Source organism: Bombina bombina, chromosome 7, assembly GCF_027579735.1.
Source record: "Bombina bombina isolate aBomBom1 chromosome 7, aBomBom1.pri, whole genome shotgun sequence".
Classification (NCBI taxonomy): domain Eukaryota; kingdom Metazoa; phylum Chordata; class Amphibia; order Anura; family Bombinatoridae; genus Bombina; species Bombina bombina.
In genome coordinates this window covers 37,367,549-37,394,404 of record NC_069505.1, presented here as the reverse complement: position 1 = coordinate 37,394,404, position 26,856 = coordinate 37,367,549, and the positions used below count along the sequence as shown (strand labels likewise).

The window sequence follows — 26,856 nt, the reverse complement described above, 5'->3', positions numbered from 1 at the left end:
GCCTATGTTTGATGCATTTAGAACAGATTACACCAATATAAAAACAATTTAACAAATGTATCTATACCAAATAAAATATTTATTTCTGATCAGAAAAATAGTCACATCATTCATGGGTCCTTAAAAATAGATGTGCAGTTGTAGAAAATTATTATAAATCCCTTCTCCCAGATTATGGAGATTAAAATAAGAAAAGTAAATGTACTATGTATTATACTGATTGTGTAGAGCTCTGAATAGTAATGTAGGAGTTATAAAATATATACATAAAGTATACTATCCTCCTTTGGTTTAACTGGCGTCCTTCAGCTAAAATTCCAATGTTGATTTCTCACTGACACTTGAGGCTATTTATTATCTTGTGTATATGATCGGAAAACCAAAATTTATAACCTTGTATAATGTGTGCTGGATACAGCGCGTCCACAGTACAGCGTGTGTTAGGTACAGTGAGAGCTAGGTACAGTGTGTGTTAAGTACAGTGTGTGCCGGGTACAGTGTGTGCCGGGTACAGTGTGTGCTAGGTACAATGAGGGCTGGGTTCAGTGTGTGCTGGGTGAAGTGTGTGCTTGGTACAAAGTATGTTGGGGTACAATGAGTGTTAACTACAGTGTGTGGTAGGTACTATGTGTGCTGGGCACGGTGTGTGCTGGGTATGGCTTATGCCAAGTACAGCGTGTGCTAGGTATAACGTGTGCTGGGTACGGTGTGGGCTGGACATGGTGTGTGCAAGGTATAATGAGTGCTATGAGTGCTAGGTTCAGTGTGGGCTAGGCATAATGAGTGCTAGGTACAGTGGGTGCTACGTACAGTGTGTACTGGGTACAATTTGCATCTCACTTGTCTCTGGAATTTTTTCTTATTACCCACATCTCTAGATGTGGGCAGAATCTGCTCTCAATCTATATGGACATACCCATTACTACATAGTACAGCATTTTTTTCCAGACTTGGTCTTTGGAACATTAAATTTAATTTATAAGCATCACCTCCCCCCCCCCCATATTCTGAGCCCACACTAGGGTTCAATCTTGGTGAATTATTTTCACCACAAATCCCTGCAATTTACTTATGATGTATCAAGGTTTTGACAGCTATTGCAACCGGGCCTGCGTGTCCGTTCCTTTTTGTCTGTCAATGTTTAAACAGGGGTCCTGCGTGTCCCCAAGTGTTACCTTATATTCTAAAACTGAATAAAAATTAATTTATAAAAAAAAAAAAAATTATAACCTTGAACCAAAACCAACATTGGTTTCCTATCCCATAAGTTAAAAACAAGCGATCTAAGGTTTCATATGTATGTGTAATAAATGAGATGCTGCTTCGAGTAAAAAGTTTAAAAAAAACCCAACAACCTATTAATGCACTCGGCTTAGGTTTTAACCCCTAATGCTGATAATACATAAATAAAAGATTTGATTTCAAATAAATATGCCCCATCTTAAAATATTTTGCAATAAAACAGATTTTTTTTTCTGGTTTATAAATAGCATTTTACTTTCTGTTTTAATGAGACTCGGCTCATATGCTAGCTAATTTCTTAACGGCCGCCTCTTATTTGAATGCATTTTGAAAAAATTAAACACCACTGGAGAGTGTTAGTTCATGTGTGCCATATAGATAACATTGTGCTCATGCACATGAATTTACCGAGGAGTCAGCACTGATTGGCTTAAGTGCAAGTCTGTCAAAAGAACTGAGATAAGGGGCAGTTTGCAGAGGCTTAGATACAAGGTAATCACTGAGGTAAAAAATATATTAATAAAACAGTGTTGGTTGTGCAAAGCTGGGGAATGGATAATAAAGGGATTATCTGTCTTTTTAAACAATAACAATTCTGGTGTAGACTGTCCCTTTAACACATGGGTCTATGACATTTTTGCTTACTGAGTTTTATCCCCCTCCTCTGTATGTACAAAATATCTGGCTCCCTTAGACACCCAAAACACAGCTTGCTTTTTTTTTTTTAATTATCTGTAACTGGGCGGCAGAGCCAATCAGAAGCCATACAGCAAGATCCATTGAGATTACGCTTGTTCCTGCACCTCTGCTCAAGCTCCCTCTTGTTTTAGTGCAGACAGTATATTATAAAACGGTTATAAGATAACACTCTATTCCTTCACATTAAAAGTATTATTATTATAGCTATATGCAAATAGGTTAAACACATACTTAAAGTCAGGTCCATAGCTTCAATACACAGTTGATCCCGAGCTAAATGAGTTCACTGAGCCAACCACAAGCAGCATTTGTGTGTGTGTGGCCCCCAATCAATGGTTTTGTCCAGCATAGAGGCAAAAGGTTACTGCTGCTTGGGAGCTGACTGGTTTACATTCAACAAATTCTTATTAAAGGACAGTCTACTCCAAAATAAACTTTTATGATTCAGATAGAGCATGCAATTTTAAACCATTTTACTATTTACTTTTATCACCAATTTTGCTTTGTACTCTTGGTATTCTTAGTTGAAAGTTAAACCTAGGAGGTTCATATGCTAATTTTTAAGCCCTTGAAGGCCGCCTCTTGTCTCAGGGCATTTTGACATTTTTTCACCACTAGAGGGTGTTAGTTCATGTGTGTCATATAGATAACACTGTGCTCACACACGTGGAGTTCCTATGAGCCAGCACTGATTGGCTAAAATGCAAGTCTGCCAAAAGAACTAAAATAAGGGGACAGTTTGCAGAGGCTTAGATACAAGGTAATCACAGAGGTATAAAGTATATTAAAGGGACAGTCAAGTCCAAAATAAACTTTCATGATTCAGATAGGGAATATTTTAAACAATTTTCCAATTTACTTTTATCACCAATTTTGCTTTGTTCTCTTGGTATTCTTAGTTGAAAACTAAACCTAGGAGGTTCAAATGCTAATTTCTAAGCCTTGAAGGCTGTCTCTTCTCTCAGGGCATTTTGACAGTTTTTCACCAGTAGAGGGTGTTAGTTCATGTGTGTCATATAGATAACACTGTGCTCACGCACGTGGAGTTCCAGTGAGCCAGCTCTGATTGGCTAAAATGGATGTCAGTCAAAATAACTGACATAAGGGGGCAGTCTGTAGAGGCTTAGATACAAGGTAATCACAGAGGTAAAACGTGAATTATTATAACTGTGTTGGTTATGCAAAACTGGGGAATGGTAAATAAAGGGATTCTCTATCTTTTTAAACAATAAAAATTCTGGTGTAGACTGTCCCTTTAAAGCACCATTGCAGTATAATTGCCTGATCAACAAATGAGCATGATTTTTTTCTGACAAATGTATTTTCTTCCCCATATGCCGGCCCCCTGTATCATGTGACAGCTATCAACCAATCACAGACTAGCATAGTATACCCTATGAAATTGTGCACATGCTCAGTAGGAGCTGGTGCCTCACACAGTGAGTATATAAAAAGACTGCAAAATTTGATAATGGAAGTAAATTAGAAAGTCTCTTAAAAGTGCTGCTGTATCTGAATCATGAAAGTTTATTTTTGACTTCAGTGTCCCTTTAAATACAATAAATACAATAAACAAATGCACAATAACAAGACAATGCAATAGCATTTGTTCTAAATTTCACGAGCACTAGATTCTTTTTTCTGACAATTTTCAAAATGTGCTTATTTCCTACTCCTGTATCATGTGACAGCCAATCACAGACTCATATACACTGTGATCTCTTGTACATGCTCAGTAGGATCTGGTGCCTCAGTCACACCGCAGCATGGGGGAGGGGGGGAGGGAGAATCACACGCAGCATGGGCGGGAGCCTCACACCGCAGCATGGGGGGGGGGGGAGCGTCACACCACAGCAAGGGGGGGGGAGCTACACACCGCAGCATGGGGGGGCGACACATAGCAGCATGGGGGGGGGGGGGAGCGTCACACCGAAGCATGGGGGGAGAGGAAGATTCACATGGGGGGGGAGGGTCACACCGCAGCATGGGGGGGGAGGCGTCACACCGCAGCATGGGGGGGGGGAGGCAGCGTCCCACCGCAGCATAAGGGGGAGCATCACACCGCAGCAAAAGGGGGGACGTCACACCGCAGCATGGGGGGGGGCATCACATAGCAGCATGGGGGGGGCGTCACATAGCAGCATGGGGGGGGGCGTCACATAGCAGCATGGGGGGGGGCGTCACATAGCAGCATGGGGGGGGCGTCACATAGCAGCATGGGGGGGGGGCGTCACATAGCAGCATGGGGGGGGGCGTCACATAGCAGCATGGGGGGGGGGCGTCACATAGCAGCATGGGGGGGGGGGCGTCACATAGCAGCATGGGGGGGGGGCGTCACATAGCAGCATAAGGGGGGCGTCACATAGCAGCATGGGGGGGCATCACATAGAAGCATGGGGGGGCATCACATAGCAGCATGGGGGGGGGGGCATCACATAGCAGCATGGAGGGGGGGCCTCACGCCCTGTGAAGTATTATTTAACATATAAGGTTACAGTGTAGAGGTTACCTTAAATGTTGCTTCCATTTCAACAAAGACAGCGATTTTTCCTCGTAACGATGTACAAACCAAACTGAAAAAATAATAGTTATATAGATAAATGTTTCCATAAATGTGTCACCCAGTGATGAAAGGGACACACTCATAGCCCCCTCCTCTCTGTGTCACCCAGTGGTGGGAGGGAAAGACTCATAGCTCCCTTCTGTCTGTGTCACCCCGCGGTGGGAGGGACAGACTCATAGCTCCCTTCTGTCTGGATCACCCTGTGGTGGGAGGGTCAGACTCATAGCTCCCTTTTGTCTGTGTCACCCTGCGGTGGGAGGGACAGACTCATAGCTCCCTTCTGTCTGTGTCACCCTGCAGTGGGAGGGACAGACTCATAGCTCTCTTCTGTCTGTGTCACCCTGCGGTGGGACAGACTCATAGCTCCCTTTTGTGTCATCCTGCAGTGGGAGGGACAGACTCATAGCTCCCTTCTGTCTGGATCACCCTGTGGTGGGAGGGACAGACTCATAGCTCCCTTCTGCCTGTGTCACCCTGAGGTGGGAGGGACAGACTCATAGCTCCCTTCTGCCTGTGTCACCCTGCGGTGGGAGGGACAGACTCATAGCTCCCTTCTGCCTGTGTCACCCTGCGGTGGGAGGGACAGACTCATAGCAGCATGGGGGGGGGGCGTCACATAGCAGCATGGGGGGGGGCGTCACATAGCAGCATGGGGGGGGGGGCGTCACATAGCAGCATGGGGGGGGGGGCGTCACATAGCAGCATGGGGGGGGGCGTCACATAGCAGCATGGGTTGGGGGCGTCACATAGCAGCATGGGGGGGGGGGTCACATAGCAGCATGGGGGGGGGGGCGTCACATAGCAGCCTTCTGCCTGTGTCACCCTGCGGTGGGAGGGACAGACACATAGCAGCATGGGGGGGGGGCGTCACATAGCTCCCTTCTGCCTGTGTCACCCTGCGGTGGGAGGGACAGACTCATAGCTCCCTTCTGCCTGTGTCACCCTGCGGTGGGAGGGGCAGACTCATAGCTTCCTTCTGTCTGTGTCACCCTGCGGTGGGAGGGACAGAATCATAGCTCCTTTCTGCCTGTGTCACCCTGCGGTGGGAGGGACAGACTCATAGCTCCCTTCTGCCTGTGTCACCCTGCGGTGGGAGGGACAGACTCATAGCTCCCTTCTGCCTGTGTCACCCTGCGGTGGGATGGACAGACTCATAGCTCCCTTCTGTCTGTGTCACCCTGCGGTGGGAGGGACAGACTCATAGCTCCCTTCTGTCTGTATCACCCTGTGGTGGGAGGGTCAGACTAATAGCTCCCTTCTGTCTGTGTCCCCCTGTGGTGGGAGGGGCAGACTCATAGCTTCCTTCTGTCTGTGTCACCCTGCGGTGGGAGGGACAGACTCATAGCTCCCTTCTGCCTGTGTCACCCTGCGGTGGGAGGGACAGACTCATAGCTCCCTTCTGCCTGTGTCACCCTGCGGTGGGAGGGACAGACTCATAGCTCCCTTCTGTGTCACCCTGCGGTGGGAGGGACAGACTCATAGCTCCCTTCTGTCTGTGTCACCCTGTGCCATAGCTCCCATCTCAGTCATCCTGCTGCAGGAAGGACAACCCCTTTACACACATAACGCCCTTTGTCTCTATACTATTTTCTCACCTCTTGTGCTGATCCATAAGGTCCTTGTCAGTAATTAGAACTTTCAAGTCTTTTAAATCCTGAAGAAATTCTTTATCCAAATCCATATCCATATCATCTGCTACATCTGACGAGAGGGAGACACGTGTCATATACTGCAATGTCACCTCGTCACCTTATGAATACAGTGAGGTGATAAACAGAGGTAACGTGCAAACGTGTCATACAACAGAAGCCGCACGGGTACCACCCAACACACTCATATAATACTTTATACAGGTTATCATGTGATATAACGCAGCATACGCACCTACAGCTCCTAGTGTCCAGTTTTGTATTATGTGCCCAGCACAACCCGCAAAATCTTCAAAAGTCAGATACTGAAGTTTCCTCTTCCCGGTCTCAAAGCGGCTGTTTGCGAAAAACACTATAGCTGCGTAATCCCTGAAACAGAGAAATATATATTCTCCAGTATACAAAATCCATTAAATGGTGCATCTGTTACTTGTTCTGTTTAAGTAACAAACGGGGGCGTAAAAAACACTGCTGCAACACACAACATTATAATCCGGAATCTCATCCCAGTGCCACATCTGAGCTGCCAAAATATCTCACTTGTCATGTTGCGATAGTCAAGGGGTTGTAGTCTGTGCAGAACTGAGGGGTAGGGTGGTGTAACTGCTAATTCCCGTTTTTTAATTACTGGTATATACTGTGCATATATAAACATTTATTGTATATGTGCAGTCCTTTTGTAATGCAGCACTTAATACTGTAGATATATAAACATTTATTGTGTGTGCAGACCTTTTGAGATATATATATATATATATATATATACACACACAGTATATATATATATATATATATATATATATATATATATATATATATATATATATATATATATATATATATATATAAATAAATAAATAAATAATGTATTGTGTGCGCAGACCTTTTGTAATGCGGCACTTAATTACTGATATATACTGTGCATATATAAACATTTATTGTGTGTGCAGACCTTATGTAATGTAGCACTTAATTACTGATATATACTGTGCATATATAAACATTTATTGTGTGTGCAGACCTTATGTAATGCTGCACTTAATTACTGATATATACTGTGCATATATAAACATTTATTGTGTGTGCAGACCTTATGTAATGCAGCACTTAATTACTGATTTATACTGTGCATATATAAACATTTATTGTGTGTGCAGACCTTATGTAATACAGCACTTAATTACTGATATATACTGTACATATATAAACATTTATTGTGTGCGCAGACCTTATGTAATGCAGCACTAATTACTGATATATACTGTGCATATGTAAACATTTATTGTGTGTGCAGACCTTATGTAATGCAGCACTTAATTACTGATATATACTGTGCATATATAAATATTTATTGTGTGTGCAGACCTTATGTAATACAGCACTTAATTACTGATATATACTGTGTGTATATAAACATTTATTGTGTGTGCAGACCTTTTGCAATGCAGCACTTAATTACTGATATATACTGTGCATATATAAATATTTATTGTTTGTGCAGACCTTATGTAATACAGCACTTAATTACTGATATATACTGTGTGTATATAAACATTTATTGTGTGTGCAGACCTTTTGCAATGCAGAACTTAATTACTGATATATACTGTGCATATATTATAAGCATTTAGGACTAGATTACAAGTGGAGCACTAATTATCGTTCCCACGCTAACTGCGTACAACTTTGTTTTTGTTGTGTGCGTATTACAAATTGAAAGTAAAAATTTCTCACTTGTGTGCTAACCCGACACACGCAAAAAGCCGAAGTTACAATAATGCGACTGCGTTAATGTATTCTCCCAAAGACTTCAATAGAGAGTGAAATGTAGAAGAAGAAAAAACACAACACCCTCCTACTCGCACTCAAACTTGATCGCATTTTAACCGCAAAGGGCTCCAATGCACTACATATATATATATTTTTATTATACACACACATTATATATATACATATATACACACACACACACGTACATACATATACGTATCTATGTGTTCATGTGTTTTACTGTATATTTACTGTACATATTTCACATTCCAATGTTCTTCACTTACAGGATAATGTCCTTTTTATTCTTAAATACAGTTAGTCTGACATCGATGGTGGGGAAGATACTTGAAGGGATTATTATGAATAATCCATAGAATATATCAATAGATTTTACAGTTTCTTTTTTTTAGAACTATTTTTATTAGTGAGTAATAAAACATAATACCCATAAATCAGTCTAATGAATCAAATATGCAGACTTTGAAACTAATACAAAAGGTGTACGTATAGTAGCGCACAAATCTGTAACTAAATCCATACCGATTTTACAGTATGTTTAATCATTTATATTATGTTTCTATAATTGATATGTAATATTTAAATAATGCGCCCTAAGAATACTAAGTTTCCATGTGTGCTAACCCGACCGCGTTAGGTTTAAACTGAGAAACACAAGGTGCAAAACGCATATTTTACATTTTTATGTTCTTCACATAGAAAAACATAATTTATGCTTACCTGATAAATTTATTTCTCTTGTGGTGTATCCAGTCCACGGATCATCCATTACTTGTGGGATATTCTCCTTCCCAAAAGGAAGTTGCAAGAGGATCACCCACAGCAGAGCTGCTATATAGCTCCTCCCCTAACTGCCATGTCCAGTCATTCGACCGAAACTAGCAGAGAAAGGAGAAACCATAGGGTGCAGTGGTGACTGTAGTTTAAAATTTAGACCTGCCTTAAAAGGACAGGGCGGGCCGTGGACTGGATACACCACAAGAGAAATAAATTTATCAGGTAAGCATAAATTATGTTTTCTCTTGTTAGGTGTATCCAGTCCACGGATCATCCATTACTTGTGGGATACCAATACCAAAGCTTAAGTACACGGATGAAGGGAGGGACAAGGCAGGTACTTAAACGGAAGGGACCACTGCCTGTAAAACCTTTCTCCCAAAAATAGCCTCCAAAGAAGCAAAAGTATCAAAGTTGTAAAATTTTGAAAAGGTATGAAGCGAAGACCAAGTCACCGCTTTGCAAATCTGTTCAACAGAAGCCTCATTTTTAAAGGCCCAGGTGGAAGCCACAGCTCTAGTAGAATGAGCTGTAATCCTTTCAGGGGGCTGCTGTCCAGCAGTCTCATAGGCTAAGCGTATTATGCTCCGAAGCCAAAAAGAAAGAGAGGTTGCCGAAGCCTTTTGACCTCTCCTCTGTCCAGAGTAAACAACAAACAGGGAAGATGTTTGACGAAAATCTTTAGTCGCTTGTAAGTAAAACTTTAAAGCACGGACTACGTCCAAATGATGTAAAAGACGTTCCTTCTTTGAAGAAGGATTAGGACACAATGATGGAACAACAATCTCTTGATTGATATTCTTGTTGGAAACTACCTTAGGTAATGTGACGAAACCAATCTCGCCACTGTACATTGGAGGGCCTGTTATGGAACATTCTTTGGGCTGGAGGTACATGGGCTTAAGGATACCCAGAGACTGCATGGAAATATGGAATTTTATATGCTGGACACCCCATGTACTTTCATAACTCTGTCTTATGTCTATGTCACCCTGTATCCATAAATACAGGATGGGTACAGGGTGTGAGTGCCCCTTGTGGGAGCAATTGTGACTCTATAAGCCAAGTGGGCATAAAAGACTTTATAGCTAATAAGAACTGTTCCTATATTCTGTAATAAGATGTATTCTATGTATGTTTCAGATCTGATTGTGTCTCAGGAGTCTGTCTGGGTAAACTGATTGTGTCCTTGTGTGATTATGTTAACTAGACTGCCCAACATCAGATTGTCTGGTGTAAACGTTCTTCCCTAGTTAATTAACTTAATATGTTAATCTGTTTTACCTGTGAATAGACAATTGTTAGAGGTTTGATGCATTGTTCATATGTTTGCTTTACTGTTAAACCAATGCCCTTTGTAACCTGAAGCCAGGGTGTATAAATCTGTGTGCTGCCTTCAAATAAAGTAGTCATTCTGCTGATATCTGTTGGACCCTCACCATGGAGCTTTGACTCATGTTTGGGGGGAGGGAGTGGGGAAATTTACTGTATGCTGCCTGTGCCTCTGCCCTTTTATGCCAGGGTTATACCGTAACAGGTAAAAACCCAGGTTTTGTACGCAGAACTACTTTATCTGTATGGAAAATCAGATAAGGAGAATCACATTGTAAAGCTGATAACTCAGAGACTCTACGAGCCGTGGAAATAGCCATCAAAAACAGAACTTTCCAAGATAATAGTTTGATATCAATGGAATGAAGGGGTTCAAACGGAACTCCTTGAAGAACCTTAAGAACCAAGTTTAAGCTCCATGGAGGAGCAACAGGTTTAAACACAGGCTTAATTCTAACCAAAGCCTGACAAAATGCCTGGACGTCTGGAACCTCTGCCAGACGCTTGTGCAAAAGGATAGACAGAGCAGAAATCTGTCCCTTTAAAGAACTAGCTGATAATCCTTTATCCAAACCCTCTTGGAGAAAGGACAATATCCTAGGAATTCTAACCTTACTCCATGAGTAATTCTTGGATTCACACTAATGAAGATATTTGCGCCATATCTTATGGTAGATTTTCCTGGTTACAGGCTTTCGTGCCTGTATTAAGGTATCAATGACTGACTCGGAGAAGCCACGCCTTGATAAAATCAAGCATTCAATCTCCAGGCAGTCAGTCTCATAGAAATTAGATTTGGATGATTGAAAGGACCTTGTAGTAGAAGGTCTTGTCTCAGAGGCAGAGGCCAAGGTGGAAAGGATGACATGTCCACCAGGTCTGCATACCAGGTCCTGCGTGGCCACGCAGGCGCGATCAAGATCACCGATGCTCTCTCCTGTTTGATTTTGGCAATCAGTCGAGGGAGCAGAGGAAACGGTGGAAACACATAAGCCAGGTTGAAGAACCACGGTGCTGCTAGAGCATCTATCAGCGTCGCTTCTGGGTCCCTGGACCTGGATCCGTAACAAGGAAGCTTGGCGTTCTGGCGAGACGCCATGAGATCCAATTCTGGTGTGCCCCAACGATGAACCAATTGAGCAAACACCTCCGGATGGAGTTCCCACTCCCCCGGATGAAAAGTCTGACGACTTAGAAAATCCACCTCCCAGTTCTCTACACCTGGGATATGGATCGCTGAGAGATGGCAAGAGTGAGTCTCTGCCCAGCGAATTATCTTGGAGATTTCTAACATCGATAGGGAGCTCCTGGTCCCCCCTTGATGGTTGATGTAAGCCACAGTCGTGATGTTGTCCGACTGAAATCTGATGAACCTCAGGGTTGCTAACTGAGGCCAAGCTAGAAGAGCAATGAATATTGCTCTTAACTCCAGAATATTTATTGGGAGGAGTTTCTCCTCCTGTGTCCACGATCCCTGAGCCTTCAGGGAATTCCAGACTGCACCCCAACCTAGAAGGCTGGCATCTGTTGTTACAATTGTCCAATCTGGCCTGCGAAAGGTCATACCTTTGGACAGATGGACCCGAGATAGCCACCAGAGAAGAGAATCTCTGGTCTCTTGATCCAGATTTAGCAGAGGGGACAAATCTGTGTAATCCCCATTCCACTGACTGAGCATGCATAATTGCAGCGGTCTGAGATGTAGGCGCGCAAATGGCACTATGTCCATCGCCGCTACCATTAAGCCGATCACTTCCATGCACTGAGCCACCGAAGGGCGCGGAATGCAGTGAAGAACACGGCAGGAATTTAGAAGCTTTGATAACCTGGACTCAGTCAGGTAAATTTTCATTTCTACAGAATCTATCAGAGTTCCTAGGAAGGAAACCCTTGTGAGGGGTGATAGAGAACTCTTTCCCTCGTTCACTTTCCACCCATGCGACCTCAGAAATGCCAACACTATGTCCGTATGAGATTTGGCAATTTGGAAGTTTGACGCCTGTATCAGGATGTCGTCTAGATAAGGGGCCACTGCTATGCCCCGTTGTCTTAGGACCGCCAGAAGAGACCCCAGAACCTTTGTAAAAATTCTTCGGGCTGTAGCTAACCCGAAGGGAAGAGCCACAAACTGGTAATGCCTGTCTAGAAAGGCAAACCTTAGGAACCGATGATGATCTTTGTGAATCGGTATGTGAAGGTAAGCATCCTTCAAATCCACTGTGGTCATGTACTGACCCTCCTGGATCATAGGTAGGATTGTCCGAATAGTTTCCATTTTGAACGATGGAACTCTGAGGAATTTGTTTAAGATCTTTAGAACCAAAATTGGTCTGAAGGTTCCCTCTTTTTTGGGAACCACAAACAGATTTGAATAAAATCCCTGTCCTTGTTCCATCTGTGGAACTAGATGGATCACTCCCATTATTAGGAGGTCTTGCACACAGCGTAAGAATGCCTCTTTCTTTATCTGGTTTACAGATAATCTCGAAAGGTGAAATCTCCCTTGTGGGGGGGGAAGCTTTGAAGTCCAGAAGATATCCATGAGATATGATCTCCAACGCCCAGGGATCCTGAACATCTCTTGCCCACGCCTGGGCGAAGAGAGAAAGTCTGCCCCCTACTAGATCCGTTGCCGGATAGGGGGCCGTTCCTTCATGCTGTCTTAGAGGCAGCAGCAGGCTTTCTGGCCTGCTTGCCTTTGCTCCAGGCCTGGTTAAGATTTCCAGGCCGGCTTGGATTGCGCAAAAGTTCCCTCTTGTTTAGTAGCAGAGGAAGTTGATGCTGCACCTTCCTTGAAGTTTCGAAAGGCACGAAAATTAGACTGTTTGGCCCTTGATTTGGCCCTGTCCTGAGGAAGGGTATGACCCTTACCTCCAGTAATGTCAGCAATAATTTCCTTCAAACCAGGCCCGAATAGGGTCTGCCCCTTGAAGGGAATGTTAAGTAATTTAGACTTTGAAGTCACGTCAGCTGACCAAGATTTAAGCCATAGCGCCCTACGCGCCTGGATGGCGAATCCAGAATTCTTAGCCGTTAGTTTAGTCAAATGAACAATGGCATCAGAAACAAAAGAATTAGCTAGCTTAAGTGTTCTAAGCTTGTCAAGTATTTCAGTCAATGGAGTAGCTGTCTGAAAGGCCTCTTCCAGAGACTCAAACCAGAACACCACAGCAGCAGTGACAGGAGCAATGCATGCAAGGGGCTGCAGGATAAAACCTTGTTGAATAAACATTTTCTTAAGGTAACCTAATTTTTTATCCATTGGATCTGAAAAAGCACAACTTTCCTCGACAGGGAAAGTGGTACGCTTTGCTAAAGTAGAAACTTCTCCCTCCACCTTAGGGACCGTCTGCCATAAGTCCCATGTGGTGGCGTCTATTGGAAACATTTTTCTAAAAATAGGAGGGGGGGGGAAAACGGCACACCGGGTCTGTCCCACTCCTTAGTAATAATTTCTGTAAACCTTTTAGGTATTGGAAAAACGTCAGTACACACCGGCACCGCGTAGTATTTATCCAGTCTACACAATTTCTCTGGCACTGCAATTGTGTCACAGTCATTCAGAGCAGCTAAAACCTCTCCAAGCAACACCCGGAGGTTCTCAAGCTTAAATTTAAAAGTAGACATATCTGAATCAGGTTTCCCCGAGTCAGAGACGTCACCCACAGACTGAAGCTCTTCCTCAGCTTCTGCATATTGTGACGCAGTATCAGACATGGGCCTTAAAACATCTGCGCGCTCTGTATTACGTCTAACCCCAGAGCTATCGCGCTTTCCTCTGAATTCAGGCAGTCTGGCTAATACCGCTGACAGGGTATTATCCATGATTGCCGCCATGTCCTGCAAAGTAATCGCTATGGGCGTCTTTGATGTACTTGGCGCCATTTTAGCGTGAGTCCCTTGAGCGGGAGTCAAAGGGTCCGACACGTGGGGAGAGTTAGTCGGCATAACTTCCCCCTCGTCAGAATCCTCTGGTGATAATTATTTTAAAGATAACAGCTGATCTTTATTGTTTAAAGTGAAATCAATACATTTAGTACACATTCTCCTATGGGGTTCCACCATGGCTTTTAAACATAATGAACAAGGAGTTTCCTCTATGTCAGACATGTTTATACAGACTAGCAAGCTTGGAAAACACTTTAAATCAAGTTAACAAGCAATATAAAAAAACGTTACTGTGCCTTTAAGAGAAACAAATTTTGCCAAAATTTGAAATAACAGTGAAAAAAACAGAATTTATGTTTACCTGATAAATTTCTTTCTCCTACGGTGTGTCCGGTCCACGGCTTCATCCTTACTTGTGGGATATTCTCATTCCCTACAGGAAGTGGCAAAGAGAGCACACAGCATAGCTGTCCATATAGCTCCTCCTCTAGCTCCGCCCCCAGTCATTCGACCGAAGGTTAGGAGAAAAAGGAGAACCATAGGGTGCAGTGGTGACTGTAGTGTATAAAAAAAATTTTTTTTTAAACCTGACTAAATGCCAGGGCGGGCCGTGGACCGGACACACCGTAGGAGAAAGAAATTTATCAGGTAAACATAAATTCTGTTTTCTCCTATATTGGTGTGTCCGGTCCACGGCTTCATCCTTACTTGTGGGAACCAATACCAAAGCTTTAGGACACGGATGAAGGGAGGGAACAAGTCAGGTAACCTAAACGGAAGGCACCACTGCTTGGAAAACCTTTCTCCCAAAAATAGCCTCCGAAGAAGCATAAGTATCGAATTTGTAAAATTTGGCAAATGTATGCAGTGAAAACCACGTCGCTGCCTTACAGATCAGTTCAACAGAAGCCTCGTTCTTGAAAGCCCATTCGTTCAGGAGGCAGCAGTCTCATAAGCCAATCGGATGATGCTTTTTAGCCAGAAGGAAAGAGAGGTAGCAGTAGCTTTCTGACCTCTTCTCTTACCAGAATAGACGACAAACAAAGAAGATGTCTGTCTGAAATCCTTTGTTGCTTCTAGATAGAATTTTAAAGCACGAACCACATCTAGATTGTGTAACAAACATTCCTTTTTATGAAACACCAGATAGGGTGAATTACACTGCAAAGCAGACAATTCAGAAACTCTTCTAGCAGAAGAAATAGCAACCAAAAAGATAGTAACTTAATATCTATGGAATGTAAAGGTTCAAACGGAACCCCATGAAGAACTGAAAGAACTAAATTTAGACTCCATGGAGGAGTCACAGGTCTGTAGACAGGCTTGATTCTGACTAACGCCTGTACGAACGCCTGAACATCTGGCACGGCTGCCAGACATTTGTGCAACAAGACAGACAGAGGAGATATTTGTCCTTTTAAAGAACTAGCTAACAGACCTTTCTCCAATCCCTCTTGGAGAAAGGAAAGAATCCTTGGAATCCTAATTTTACTCCATGAGTAACCCTTGGATTCCCACCAATAGAGATATTTCTGCAATATCTTATGGTAAATTCTCCTGGTTACAGGCTTTCTAGCCTGAACCAGAGTATCTATAACTGATTCCGAAAACCTACGCTTAGATAGAATCAAGCGTTCAATCTCCAAGCAGTCAGTTGCAGAGAAACTAGGTTTGGACGTTCGAATGGACCTTGTACTAGAAGGTCCTGTCTCAAAGGTAGCTTCCATGGTGGAGCCGATGACATATTCACCAGGTCTGCATACCAAGTCCTGCGTGGCCACGCAGGAGCTATTAGAATTACCAAAGCCTTCTCCTGTTTGATCCTGGCTACTAGCCTGGGCAGGAGACTAGATTGAACGACCAAGGCGCCACTAAGGCATCTACCAATGTCGCCTTGTGATCCCTGGACCTGGACCCATAGCGTGGAACCTTGGAGTTCTGACGTGACGCCATCAGATCCAGATCTGGAATGCCCCATAGTTGAGTTAACTGGGCAAAAACCTCCGGGTGAAGTTCCCACTCCCCCGGATGGAAAGTCTGACGACTCAGATAATCCGCCTCCCAGTTGTCTACTCCTGGGATGTGAATTGCAGATAGATGGCAGGAGTGATCCTCCGCCCATTTGATGATCTTGGATACTTCTCTCATCGCCAGGGAACTCTTTGTTCCTCCCTGATGATTGATGTACGCTACAGTCGTCATGTTGTCCGACTGAAATCTTATGAATTTGGCCTCCGCTAGTTGAGGCCAAGCCAGGAGCGCATTGAATATCGCTCTCAGTTCCAAAATGTTTATCGGGAGAAGAGATTCTTCCCGAGACCATAGACCCTGAGCTTTCAGGGAGTCCCAGACCGCGCCCCATCCTAAGAGACTGGTGTCGGTCGTGACAATGATCCACTCTGGTCTGTGGAAACTCATTCCCTGAGACAGGTGATCCTGAGACAACCACCAGAGGAGCGAGTCTCTGGTTTTCTGGTCCATTTGTATCTGGGGAGACAAATCTGCATAATCCCCATTCCACTGCTTGAGCATGCACAGTTGCAATGGTCTTAGATGAATTCTGGCAAAATGGACTATGTCCATTGTCGCAACCATTAGACCGATTACCTCCATGCACTGAGCCACAGAAGTCTGAGGAATGGCATGAAGAACTCGACAAGCATTTGAAAGTTTTGATTTCCTGACCTCCGTCAGAAAGATTTTCATTTCTACCCAGTCTATTATTATTCCCAGGAAGGGAACCCTTGTGACCGGGGACATAGAACTTTTTTCTACGTTCACCTTCCACCCGTGAGACCTTAGAAAGGCTAGAACAATATCTGTATGAGCCTTCGCTTTGTGGAAGGACGACGCCTGAATTAAGATGTCGTCTAGGTAAGGTGCCACCGCAATGCCCCTCTGCCTTAGCACTGCTAGAAGGGATCCTAACACCTTTGTGAAAATTCTTGGAGCAGTGGCCAATCCGAAGGGAACTTTGTGGATCGGAATATGCAGGTATGCATCCTTTAGGTCCACGGTAGTCATGTATTGACCCTCCTGGATCATTGGTAAAATTGTTCGAATTGTTTCCATTTTGAATGATGGAACTCTGAGGAATTTGTTTAGGATCTTTAAGTCCAGAATTGGCCTGAACGTTCCCTCCTTTTTGGGAACTACAAACAGGTTTGAGTAAAAACCCAGTCCTTGTTCTGCTTTTGGAACTGGGTGTATCACTCCCATTTTTAAAAGGTCTTCTACGCAATGTAAGAATGCCCGTCTCTTTGTCTGGTCTAAAGACAAGCGAGACATGTGAAACCTTCCCTTTGAATTCTAGGAGATACCCCTGAGAGACAATCTCTAAAGCCCAGGGGTCTAGGACATCTCTTGCCCAAGTCTGAGCAAAGAGAGAGAGTCTGCCCCCTACCAGATCCGGTCCCGGATCGGGGGCTATCCTTTCATGCTGATTTGGTAGCAGCAGCAGGCTTCTTGGCCTGTTTCCCCTTGTTCCAGCCTTGCAATGGTTTCCATGCTGGTTTGGGCTGGGAAGTGTTACCCTCTTGTCTAGAGGCTGTAGAGCTAGGAGCCGGTCCGTTCCTGAAATTGCGAAAGGAACGAAAATTAGACTTATTTTTTTGCTTTGAAAGGTCTATCCTGTGGAAGGGCCCAACCATAGCTTAGAGTGTCACAGAAAATAAGACTTACTTACCCCAGGACACTCATCTACATGTAGTAGAAAGCCAAACCAGTACTGAAACGAGAATCAGTAGAGGTAATGGTATATATAAGAGTATATCGTCGATCTGAAAAGGGAGGTAAGAGATGAATCTCTACGACCGATAACAGAGAACCTATGAAATAGACCCCGTAGAAGGAGATCATTGAATTCAAATAGGCAATACTCTCTTCACATCCCTCTGACATTCACTGCACTCTGAAAAAAAAACGGGCTCCAGCCTGCTGCGAAGCGCATATCAACGTAGAATCTAGCACAAACTTACTTCACCACCTCCATGGGAGGCAAAGTTTGTAAAACTGATTTGTGGGTGTGGTGAGGGGTGTATTTATAGGCATTTTGAGGTTTGGGAAACTTTGCCCCTCCTGGTAGGAATGTATATCCCATACGTCACTAGCTCATGGAATGAAAGAAACCTGAATTTTGGCCGCTAAATTAGCTAATTGAAAAGCGGCATCTAAAATAAAGGAATTAGCCAGCTTCAGTGCGTGAATTCTGTCCATGACTTCATCATATGGAGTCTCCATCTGGAGCGAATTTTCTAGTTCATCGAACCAAAAAGACGCCGCCGTGGTGACAGGAATAATGCACGAAATTGGTTGAAGAAGGAAACCTTGCTGAACAAAAATTTTCTTAAGCAACCCTTCTAATTTTTTATCCATAGGATCTTTGAAAGCGCAACTGTCCTCTATTGGAATAGTTGTGCGCTTAGCTAACGTTGAAACTGCCCCCTCTACCTTAGGGACCGTCTGCCATGCGTCCCTTCTGGGGTCAACAATGGGGAACATTTTCTTAAATATAAGAGGGGGAACAAAAGGAACACCTGGCTTCTCCCACTCCTTAGTCACTATATCCGCCATCTTAGGTATCGGAAACGCATCAGTGTGTACTGGGACCTCTAGGAAATTGTCCATTTTACACAATTTTTCTGGGATCACCAAAGAATCACAATCATCAAGTGCAGCTAGGACCTCCTTAAGTAGGGCGCGGAGGTGTTTTAGCTTAAATTTAAATGTTATGGTATCAGGCTCTGCCTGCTGAGAAACTTTTCCTGTCAGAAATTTCTCCCTCAGACAGGCCCTCCCTCACCGCCAAGTCAGCTTGATGTGAGGGCACTACAGATAAATTATCCTCTGCGTCTGCTTGCTCATTGTCTGTGTTTAAAACTGAGCAATCACGCTTCCCAGGAAAGGCTGGCAGTTTGGATAAAAAATGCTAATTGTTGAATAGGAATCGCAATTGGTGCGCTAGATGTACTGGGCATCGCCTGCGCGGGCATAGCTGGTGTTGACACAGAAGGAGAGGAAAGCAAGCTATCTTCACTACCTTCAGCTAAAGAATCATCTTGGGCTATATTTTTAAGTGTGATTGTACTGTCCTTAAGCTGGTTGGACGCTATGGTACACTGCACACATAAATTTAATGGGGGAACCACCTTGGCCTTTGGACATACAGAACATAGTCTATCTGAAGATTCAGACATGTTTGACAGTCTTAAACAGAACTACAATGCAATAAAAATTATTTTTGACAAAAACGTTACTGTCTCTTTAAATAATAAAAGAGCACACATTATTACTGAAACATCAAAAAACCATGAAATAAACATCTGATTTTAATGAAATTTTAACCACAGAGCCTTAATGCTTTGAAAAGATTGCACACACATTTTCAGACCAATCAACCCCTTAATGCCCAAACCGGAGCTAATAATATTTATTAACCGGTTAACACACTACAGTACTAGCCTCAGCTTCCCCTGTAGCCTTTACCTTTCTTAGGGATTATTTTAGTAGGAAATAAGCCTCTCTGGAGTCCTTTCTGATGCCCCACATGAAGCTGCATGGACTGCCTAGGCAAAAACAACTGCGCAATTGAGGCCTGAAAATGAGGCCTCCTCCCTCTACATTCCAGAGTGGAGGGGCCTTTCTGACTAGATTTAGGTGTCCAAATAAGTGCCAGGCCGAAATTAAACCCCAAAATTGTTTTAAAGACTGAAAAAACACCTTATTTATAGTGAAAAACATGCTAAAAAGCAATCGATTTTAAAGCCCACAATAGTGTCAACAAGCATAGAGCCCTAAATATAAGCCATCATTTTATACAGAGTCTAAGAAAAAATGGCTTACCTATCCCAGAGGGAATTTCTGACAGTCTTCTAGCATTACATGGTCTTCTTAGAAAAATGACTGATCATACCTGAAAGCAGTTAAGCCTGCAAACTGTTCCCCCCAACTGATGTTCTCTGGTTTCAACAGTCCTGCGTGGGAACAGCAATGGATTTTAGTTACTGGTGCTAAAATCATACTCCTCTCAACAGAAATCTTCATCACTTTCTGCTGTAGAGTAAATAGTACAAACCGGCACTATTTTAAAATAACAAACTCTTGATAGAAGAAATAAAAAACTAAAACTAACCCCACATACTCTTTACCACCCCCGTGGAGATGCTACTTGTTCAGAGCGGCAAAAAGAATGACTGGGGGGCGGAGCCAGAGGGGGAGCTATATGGACAGCTATGCTGTGTGCTCTCTTTGCCACTTCCTGTAGGGAATGAGAATATCCCACAAGTAAGGATGAAGCCGTGGACCGGACACACCAATGTAGGAGAAAGGCAGTTAAACTAACAAAATTTTTACAGTGTATGTAACAAGTTAGCAGAGCATTGCACCCACTTGCAAATGGATGATTAACCCCTTAATACAAAAAACAGATTAAAAAACATTTTTCGTTTTGTTAAACAGTCATAACAACTGCCACAGCTCCTACTTTTGAAGCCTTTTGAGCCCTTCAGAGATGTCCTATAGCATGCAGGGGACTGCTGAGGGAAGCTGAATGTCACAGTTTGTAATTTTAACTGCACCAACTGTAACTTTTATACTATAACAGTGGAAAGCCTCAGGAAACTGTTTCTAGGTAAAAATAAAGCCAGCCATGTGGAAAAAACTAGGCCCCAATAAGTTTTATCACCAAAGCATATATAAAAACGATTAAAGGGACAGTATACTGTAAAATAGTTTTTCCCTTAATGTGTTTACAATTGCTTTTTTTACCAACTGCAGAGTAAAAAATGTATGAAAATTAGCTTTTTAAGGCTTATTTGTGTATATTAAAGCTCTGATTTTGTGTTTTGAAGCCACAACCTAATACAATGGGTTGAGCTTGTAGGTATAATCAGATCTCATTACTGTATCACATTGTGCACATATACCTGCTTCTTTATCTTATATCTGTCCATAAAACAATCACCAGTACCTTGAGAGAACAATGGAAAATCAACATTGTATTACCTTATCTCTGCTATATCCAACTGGAAATGTAATTTCTTCTGCTGGCTGTATTTACAAAGCTTATCTATAGCTGGTACGCGCGGCCACAAACTTTCAGAATAGGTGGGGATACCACATGCTAAATCAACCATTTCAAATGCCAATATAAGGGTAAAGGAGCTACTTGTAAACAATTTAATACACTCCAGCAGGTAAAGTGGATCATTGGGAACAAATTAAAGGGGAGAAATTTTTTGAGTAAACTGTCCCTTTAAACATGCCAGCAAACGTTTTATATTGCACATTAATCAGAGTATATACCTCTGATAGCAAGCCTGATACTAGTCGCTATTAAATCACTGTATTTAGGCTTTAACTTACATTAATCCGGTATCAGCAGCATTTTCTAGCAAATTCCATCCCTAGAAAAACTTAACTGCACATACCTTATTGCAGGATACCCTGCACGCCATTCTCCCTCTGAAGTTACCTCACTCCTCAGACATATGTGAGAACAGCAGTGGATCTTAGTTACTTCTGCTAAGATCATAGAAAAACGCAGGCAGATTCTTCTTCTAAATGCTGCCCGAGATAAAATAGTACACTCCGGTACCATTTAAAAACAATAAACTTTTGATTGAAGAAAAAACTAACTATATTTTACCACTTTCGTCTAACTACCTCCAGCTATGTTGAGAGCTTGCAAGAGAATGACTGGATATGGCAGTTAGGGGAGGAGCTATATAGCAGCTCTGCTGTGGGTGATCCTCTTGCAACTTCCTGTTGGGAAGGAGAATATCCCCACAAGTAATGGATGATCCGTGGACTGGATACACCTAACAAGAGAAATATGTAATTTTTATTATATCTGCTACTGTTCATGTAAAATACAAATCTATTCCTATATATCTATAGGAATAGATATGCAGGTATAGGTATACACACACACACACACACACATATATATATAAAAATATGTGTTTAAGAATAAAAAGGACATTATCCTGTAAGTGAACATTGTAATGTGAACTATGTACAGTAAATATAGAGTAAAACACCAATACATCTTTACATACATTTTTAGACATGTATATATATGTATTTCTAGGCTGATGATACTCAGATCTACCTATCCACCCCTTTACTCTCTCCTTCTGTCCTTTCCCACATCAGCGACTGCTTATCTGGCATTTCTTCTTGGATGGCCTCTCACCAGCTAACAATCAACATGTCCAAGACTGAGCTCCTTCTAATCCCCCCTCTAATTCTACCCAGGTTTCTAACTTTTCAATCACTGTTGGTGACACCACTATCTCCCCATCACCCCAAGTCCGCTGCCTAGGAGTTACACTTGACTCCAATCTGTCCGTCATACCCCACATCCAATCACTCTCTTCAAACTGTCGCAACCAGACTTGACTAATGTAATAACCTCCTAACTGGCCTCCCTCTCTCCCGCCTCTCCCCTCTTCAATCCATCCTAAATGCATCTGCCAGGCTAATTCACCTCTCCCGACGCTCTGTATCTGCTGCACCTCTCTGCGAGTCCCTTCACTGGCTCCCCATACACAGCAAAATTAAATTCAAAATTCTCACCCTGAACAATGCTGCCCCACCCTACCTGTCCTCACTCATCAACAAATATACTCCAGCCCGCCCCCTAAGATCCAACAATGACCTGCTCCTTGCATCTTCTACCATCACCCTCCTCCCATGCTAGACTACAGGACTTCTCTCGTGCGGCACCAACCATTTGTCAGACTTTCCCCTAACCTCTCCTCCTTTAAACGCTCCCTCAGGGAAGCCTATCTCCAAATCAGTAACAAATGAATTCCACTTGCCTAATTGTTGCCCTCATCTAACTCCACACTAACATCATTTCCACCTTTGCAGTCCCCATCTCCTGTTTCTCACCCTCCTACCCATCTAGATTGTAAGTTCCCACGGGAACAGGGCCCTCAATTCGCCCTGTATTTGTTTGTTAAACTTTGGTGTCTTTTATATTGTATTGTACTGTACGTTTATCTTTGTACCCATGGACAAAGCTGTAGAATCTGTTGGCGCTTTATAAATAAAGAATAATAATAAAGCTCTTCGCAGTACTTTTTTTAACACATGAGATCTTATAACTTTCGATTGGAATTTAAAAAAAAAAAAATATTTATTAGACAGTGTTATCATGAGTGTAACTGTACTTTGTAATGTATTTTTGATGTATTACGTCACAGGCTCCACACAGAGCTACCAGTATTACAGAAGCTGATGAACTCACCTACCAATTTTACAGTAAACCGTGCACTGAGCACCAGATTTAAAGGGACAGCCTACTTGAAAATGTTGATAGTTTAGATAGATAATCCCTTTATTACCCAATTCCCCAGTTTTGCATAACCAGCCCTGTATATTAATACACTTTCTTTCTAATGACACGATGAGTCCACGGATCATCATTAATTACTGTTGGGCTATATCACTCCTGCCCAGCTGGAGGCGCCAAAGAGCAGCACAGCAAAGCTGTTAAATATCTCCTCTCCTCACTCCCACCCCAGTCATTCTGTTTGCCTATGTTAGAGCAAGGAAGTGGTAAAGTTAGATGTTAGTAAAAGATTCTTCAATCAAGAGTTTATTATTTTTTAAGTAGTACAAGATTGTGCTGCTTTGTTCTAGGGTGTAGCCGTAGTCCATATCAGTCTCTTCAGTAGAGCAGTGGTGGCTTTAGAGCAATGGGAACTTGTGGGACATAATTCTCACTGCGCCTCCCATATATTTATGCTGCCCTAATCCTGGAAGCCTGAGTAAGATTACTCAGTCTTTATCTATTTTTCCACAGGTCCATGTGAGGGAGAGGACCTCTCAAACCTAGTGAGCTGTCTTGCTGTCTGGCAGATTTATGAGGTAAGTGATGACTTTATTTTTTCTGGGACTAGTAAAGAAAAAAGGACTCAGAAAAAGGTTGGGCACTTTTATTCATTAAGGAAAAATTATGGTATTTATTATTTTCCTGAAACTATACAGTAATCCTAATGTATTTAAAGGGATTATATAGGGCAGCATTTGCAGGCACTGGGGACCTGAGAATAGGCTCAATGTTGGTGATACTCAGTTATGGACTACGGAGCTTCACATAAAATGTCGACTGACACGTTAATTTGGACACGCCCACGGTGGGCAGGGCTTGTGTGGCGGTAGGATTATCTGTTGCGCACATATTTTCTCTCAATTATGGTAATATGAATGAGAGAAATCTGGCTACTTGCAGTTTTTAGTTAAAACGGAATTAATATAGTTTAACATTATTTTCAACAGTTCTATATTTGGTTCCGGTTTCCATACGCTTTATTTCCGGTAATCCGACAAGGTTGACAAACGCAGCAGCTAAAGCTGAGGTGTAGAAGCTGTTTGATGTGTGTTGTATCTTTATTTTGCAGTGAAATAAAGCTATTACGTGTTTTCTTTAAAAAAAATAAAACAGTTCTGTTTTTTGCAGTTCATTAAAAATAAAACAGTTACTTTTTAAAATTTAAAGAAACAGTAACGTTTTCTGTATAAAATTTTAGTAAAATTGTATATGTCTTATTTATTTCTGTTAAGAATCCAGACTCTGTTATAGATTACAGATATCTTTTTTGTTTAAATCCTATATTATAAAAGACAAGAGTTTGCCTGAAGCCGTCATGCGCAGTTCAGACAAACTCTTGCAGCTGATCGCACGCGCACCCACCCGGCAGCAGCGCGAGGACCGGCAAGTGGAGAGATAAGAGAGAGAGATAAGAGAGAGAGATAAGAGAGAGAGATAAGAGAGAGAGAGATAAGAGAGAGAGAGATAAGAGAGAGAGATAAGAGAGAGAGATAAGAGAGAGAGAGATAAGAGAGAGAGATAAGAGAGAGAGATAAGAGAGAGAGATAAGAGAGAGAGAGATAGAGAGAGAGATGAGAGAGAGATGAGAGAGATAAGAGAGAGAGAGATAAGAGAGATAAGAGAGATAAGAGAGAGAGAGATAAGAGAGAGAGAGATAAGAGAGATAAGAGAGATAAGAGATAAGAGAGATAAGAGAGATAAGAGAGATAAGAGAGATAAGAGAGATAAGAGAGAGAGAGATAAGAGAGAGAGAGATAAGAGAGAGAGAGATAAGAGAGAGAGAGATAAGAGAGAGAGAGATAAGAGAGAGAGAGATAAGAGAGAGAGAGATAAGAGAGAGAGAGATAAGAGAGAGAGAGATAAGAGAGAGAGAGATAAGAGAGAGAGAGATAAGAGAGAGAGAGATAAGAGAGAGAGAGATAAGAGAGAGAGAGATAAGAGAGAGAGAGATAAGAGAGAGAGAGATAAGAGATAAGAGAGATAAGAGATAAGAGAGATAAGAGAGAGAGAGATAAGAGAGAGAGAGATAAGAGAGAGAGAGATAAGAGAGAGAGAGATAAGAGAGAGAGAGATAAGAGAGAGAGAGATAAGAGAGAGAGAGATAAGAGAGAGAGAGATAAGAGAGAGAGAGATAAGAGAGAGAGAGATAAGAGAGAGAGAGATAAGAGAGAGAGAGATAAGAGAGAGAGAGATAAGAGAGAGAGAGATAAGAGAGAGAGAGATAAGAGAGAGAGAGATAAGAGAGAGAGAGATAAGAGAGAGAGAGATAAGAGAGAGAGAGATAAGAGAGAGAGAGATAAGAGAGAGAGAGATAAGAGAGAGAGAGATAAGAGAGAGAGAGATAAGAGAGAGAGAGATAAGAGAGAGAGAGATAAGAGAGAGAGAGATAAGAGAGAGAGAGATAAGAGAGAGAGAGATAAGAGAGAGAGAGATAAGAGAGAGAGAGATAAGAGAGAGAGAGATAAGAGAGAGAGAGATAAGAGAGAGAGAGATAAGAGAGAGAGAGATAAGAGAGAGAGAGATAAGAGAGAGAGAGATAAGAGAGAGAGAGATAAGAGAGAGAGAGATAAGAGAGAGAGAGATAAGAGAGAGAGAGATAAGAGAGAGAGAGATAAGAGAGAGAGAGATAAGAGAGAGAGAGATAAGAGAGAGAGAGATAAGAGAGAGAGAGATAAGAGAGAGAGAGATAAGAGAGAGAGAGATAAGAGAGAGAGAGATAAGAGAGAGAGAAGAGAGAGATAAGAGAGAGAGATAAGAGAGAGAGATAAGAGAGAGAGATAAGAGAGAGAGATAAGAGAGAGAGATAAGAGAGAGAGATAAGAGAGAGAGATAAGAGAGAGAGATAAGAGAGAGAGATAAGAGAGAGATATAAGAGAGAGAGATAAGAGAGAGAGATAAGAGAGAGAGATAAGAGAGAGAGATAAGAGAGAGAGATAAGAGAGAGAGATAAGAGAGAGAGATAAGAGAGAGAGATAAGAGAGAGAGATAAGAGAGAGAGATAAGAGAGAGAGATAAGAGAGAGAGATAAGAGAGAGAGATAAGAGAGAGAGATAAGAGAGAGAGATAAGAGAGAGAGATAAGAGAGAGAGATAAGAGAGAGAGATAAGAGAGAGAGATAAGAGAGAGAGATAAGAGAGAGAGATAAGAGAGAGAGATAAGAGAGAGAGATAAGAGAGAGAGATAAGAGAGAGAGATAAGAGAGAGAGATAAGAGAGAGAGATAAGAGAGAGAGAGATAAGAGAGAGAGATAAGAGAGAGAGATAAGAGAGAGAGATAAGAGAGAGAGATATGAGAGAGAGATAAGAGAGAGAGATAAGAGAGAGAGATAAGAGAGAGATAAGAGGGAGAGATAAGAGAGAGTGAGAGATAAGAGAGAGAGATAAGAGAGAGAGATAGAGAGAGAGAATAAGAGAGAGATGAGAAAGAAGAGAGATAAGAGAGAGAGAGAGAAGAGAGAGAGAGAAGAAAGAGAGAGAAAGAGAGAGAGAGAAAGAGAGAGAGAGAGAAGAAAGAGAAAGAGAGAGAAGAAAGAGAGAGAGAGAGAGAGGAGAAAGAGAGAGAGAGAGAAAGAGAAA

General features: G+C 42.4%; 1 protein-coding gene across 1 annotated transcript in view; it reads right to left on the bottom strand.

Annotated features, from left to right (window-relative positions):
* Positions 1–26,856, bottom strand: part of FIBP (FGF1 intracellular binding protein) — a 65,595-nt gene that overhangs the window by 15,836 nt on the left and 22,903 nt on the right. Inside the window, exons 6-8 of the mRNA XM_053720040.1 lie at positions 6,389–6,522; positions 6,100–6,205; positions 4,451–4,514 (exon numbers count right to left, since the gene is read on the bottom strand). Of these exons, the coding sequence (XP_053576015.1) occupies positions 4,451–4,514; positions 6,100–6,205; positions 6,389–6,522 (304 nt within the window). The remainder of the gene's footprint in view (positions 1–4,450; positions 4,515–6,099; positions 6,206–6,388; positions 6,523–26,856) is intronic.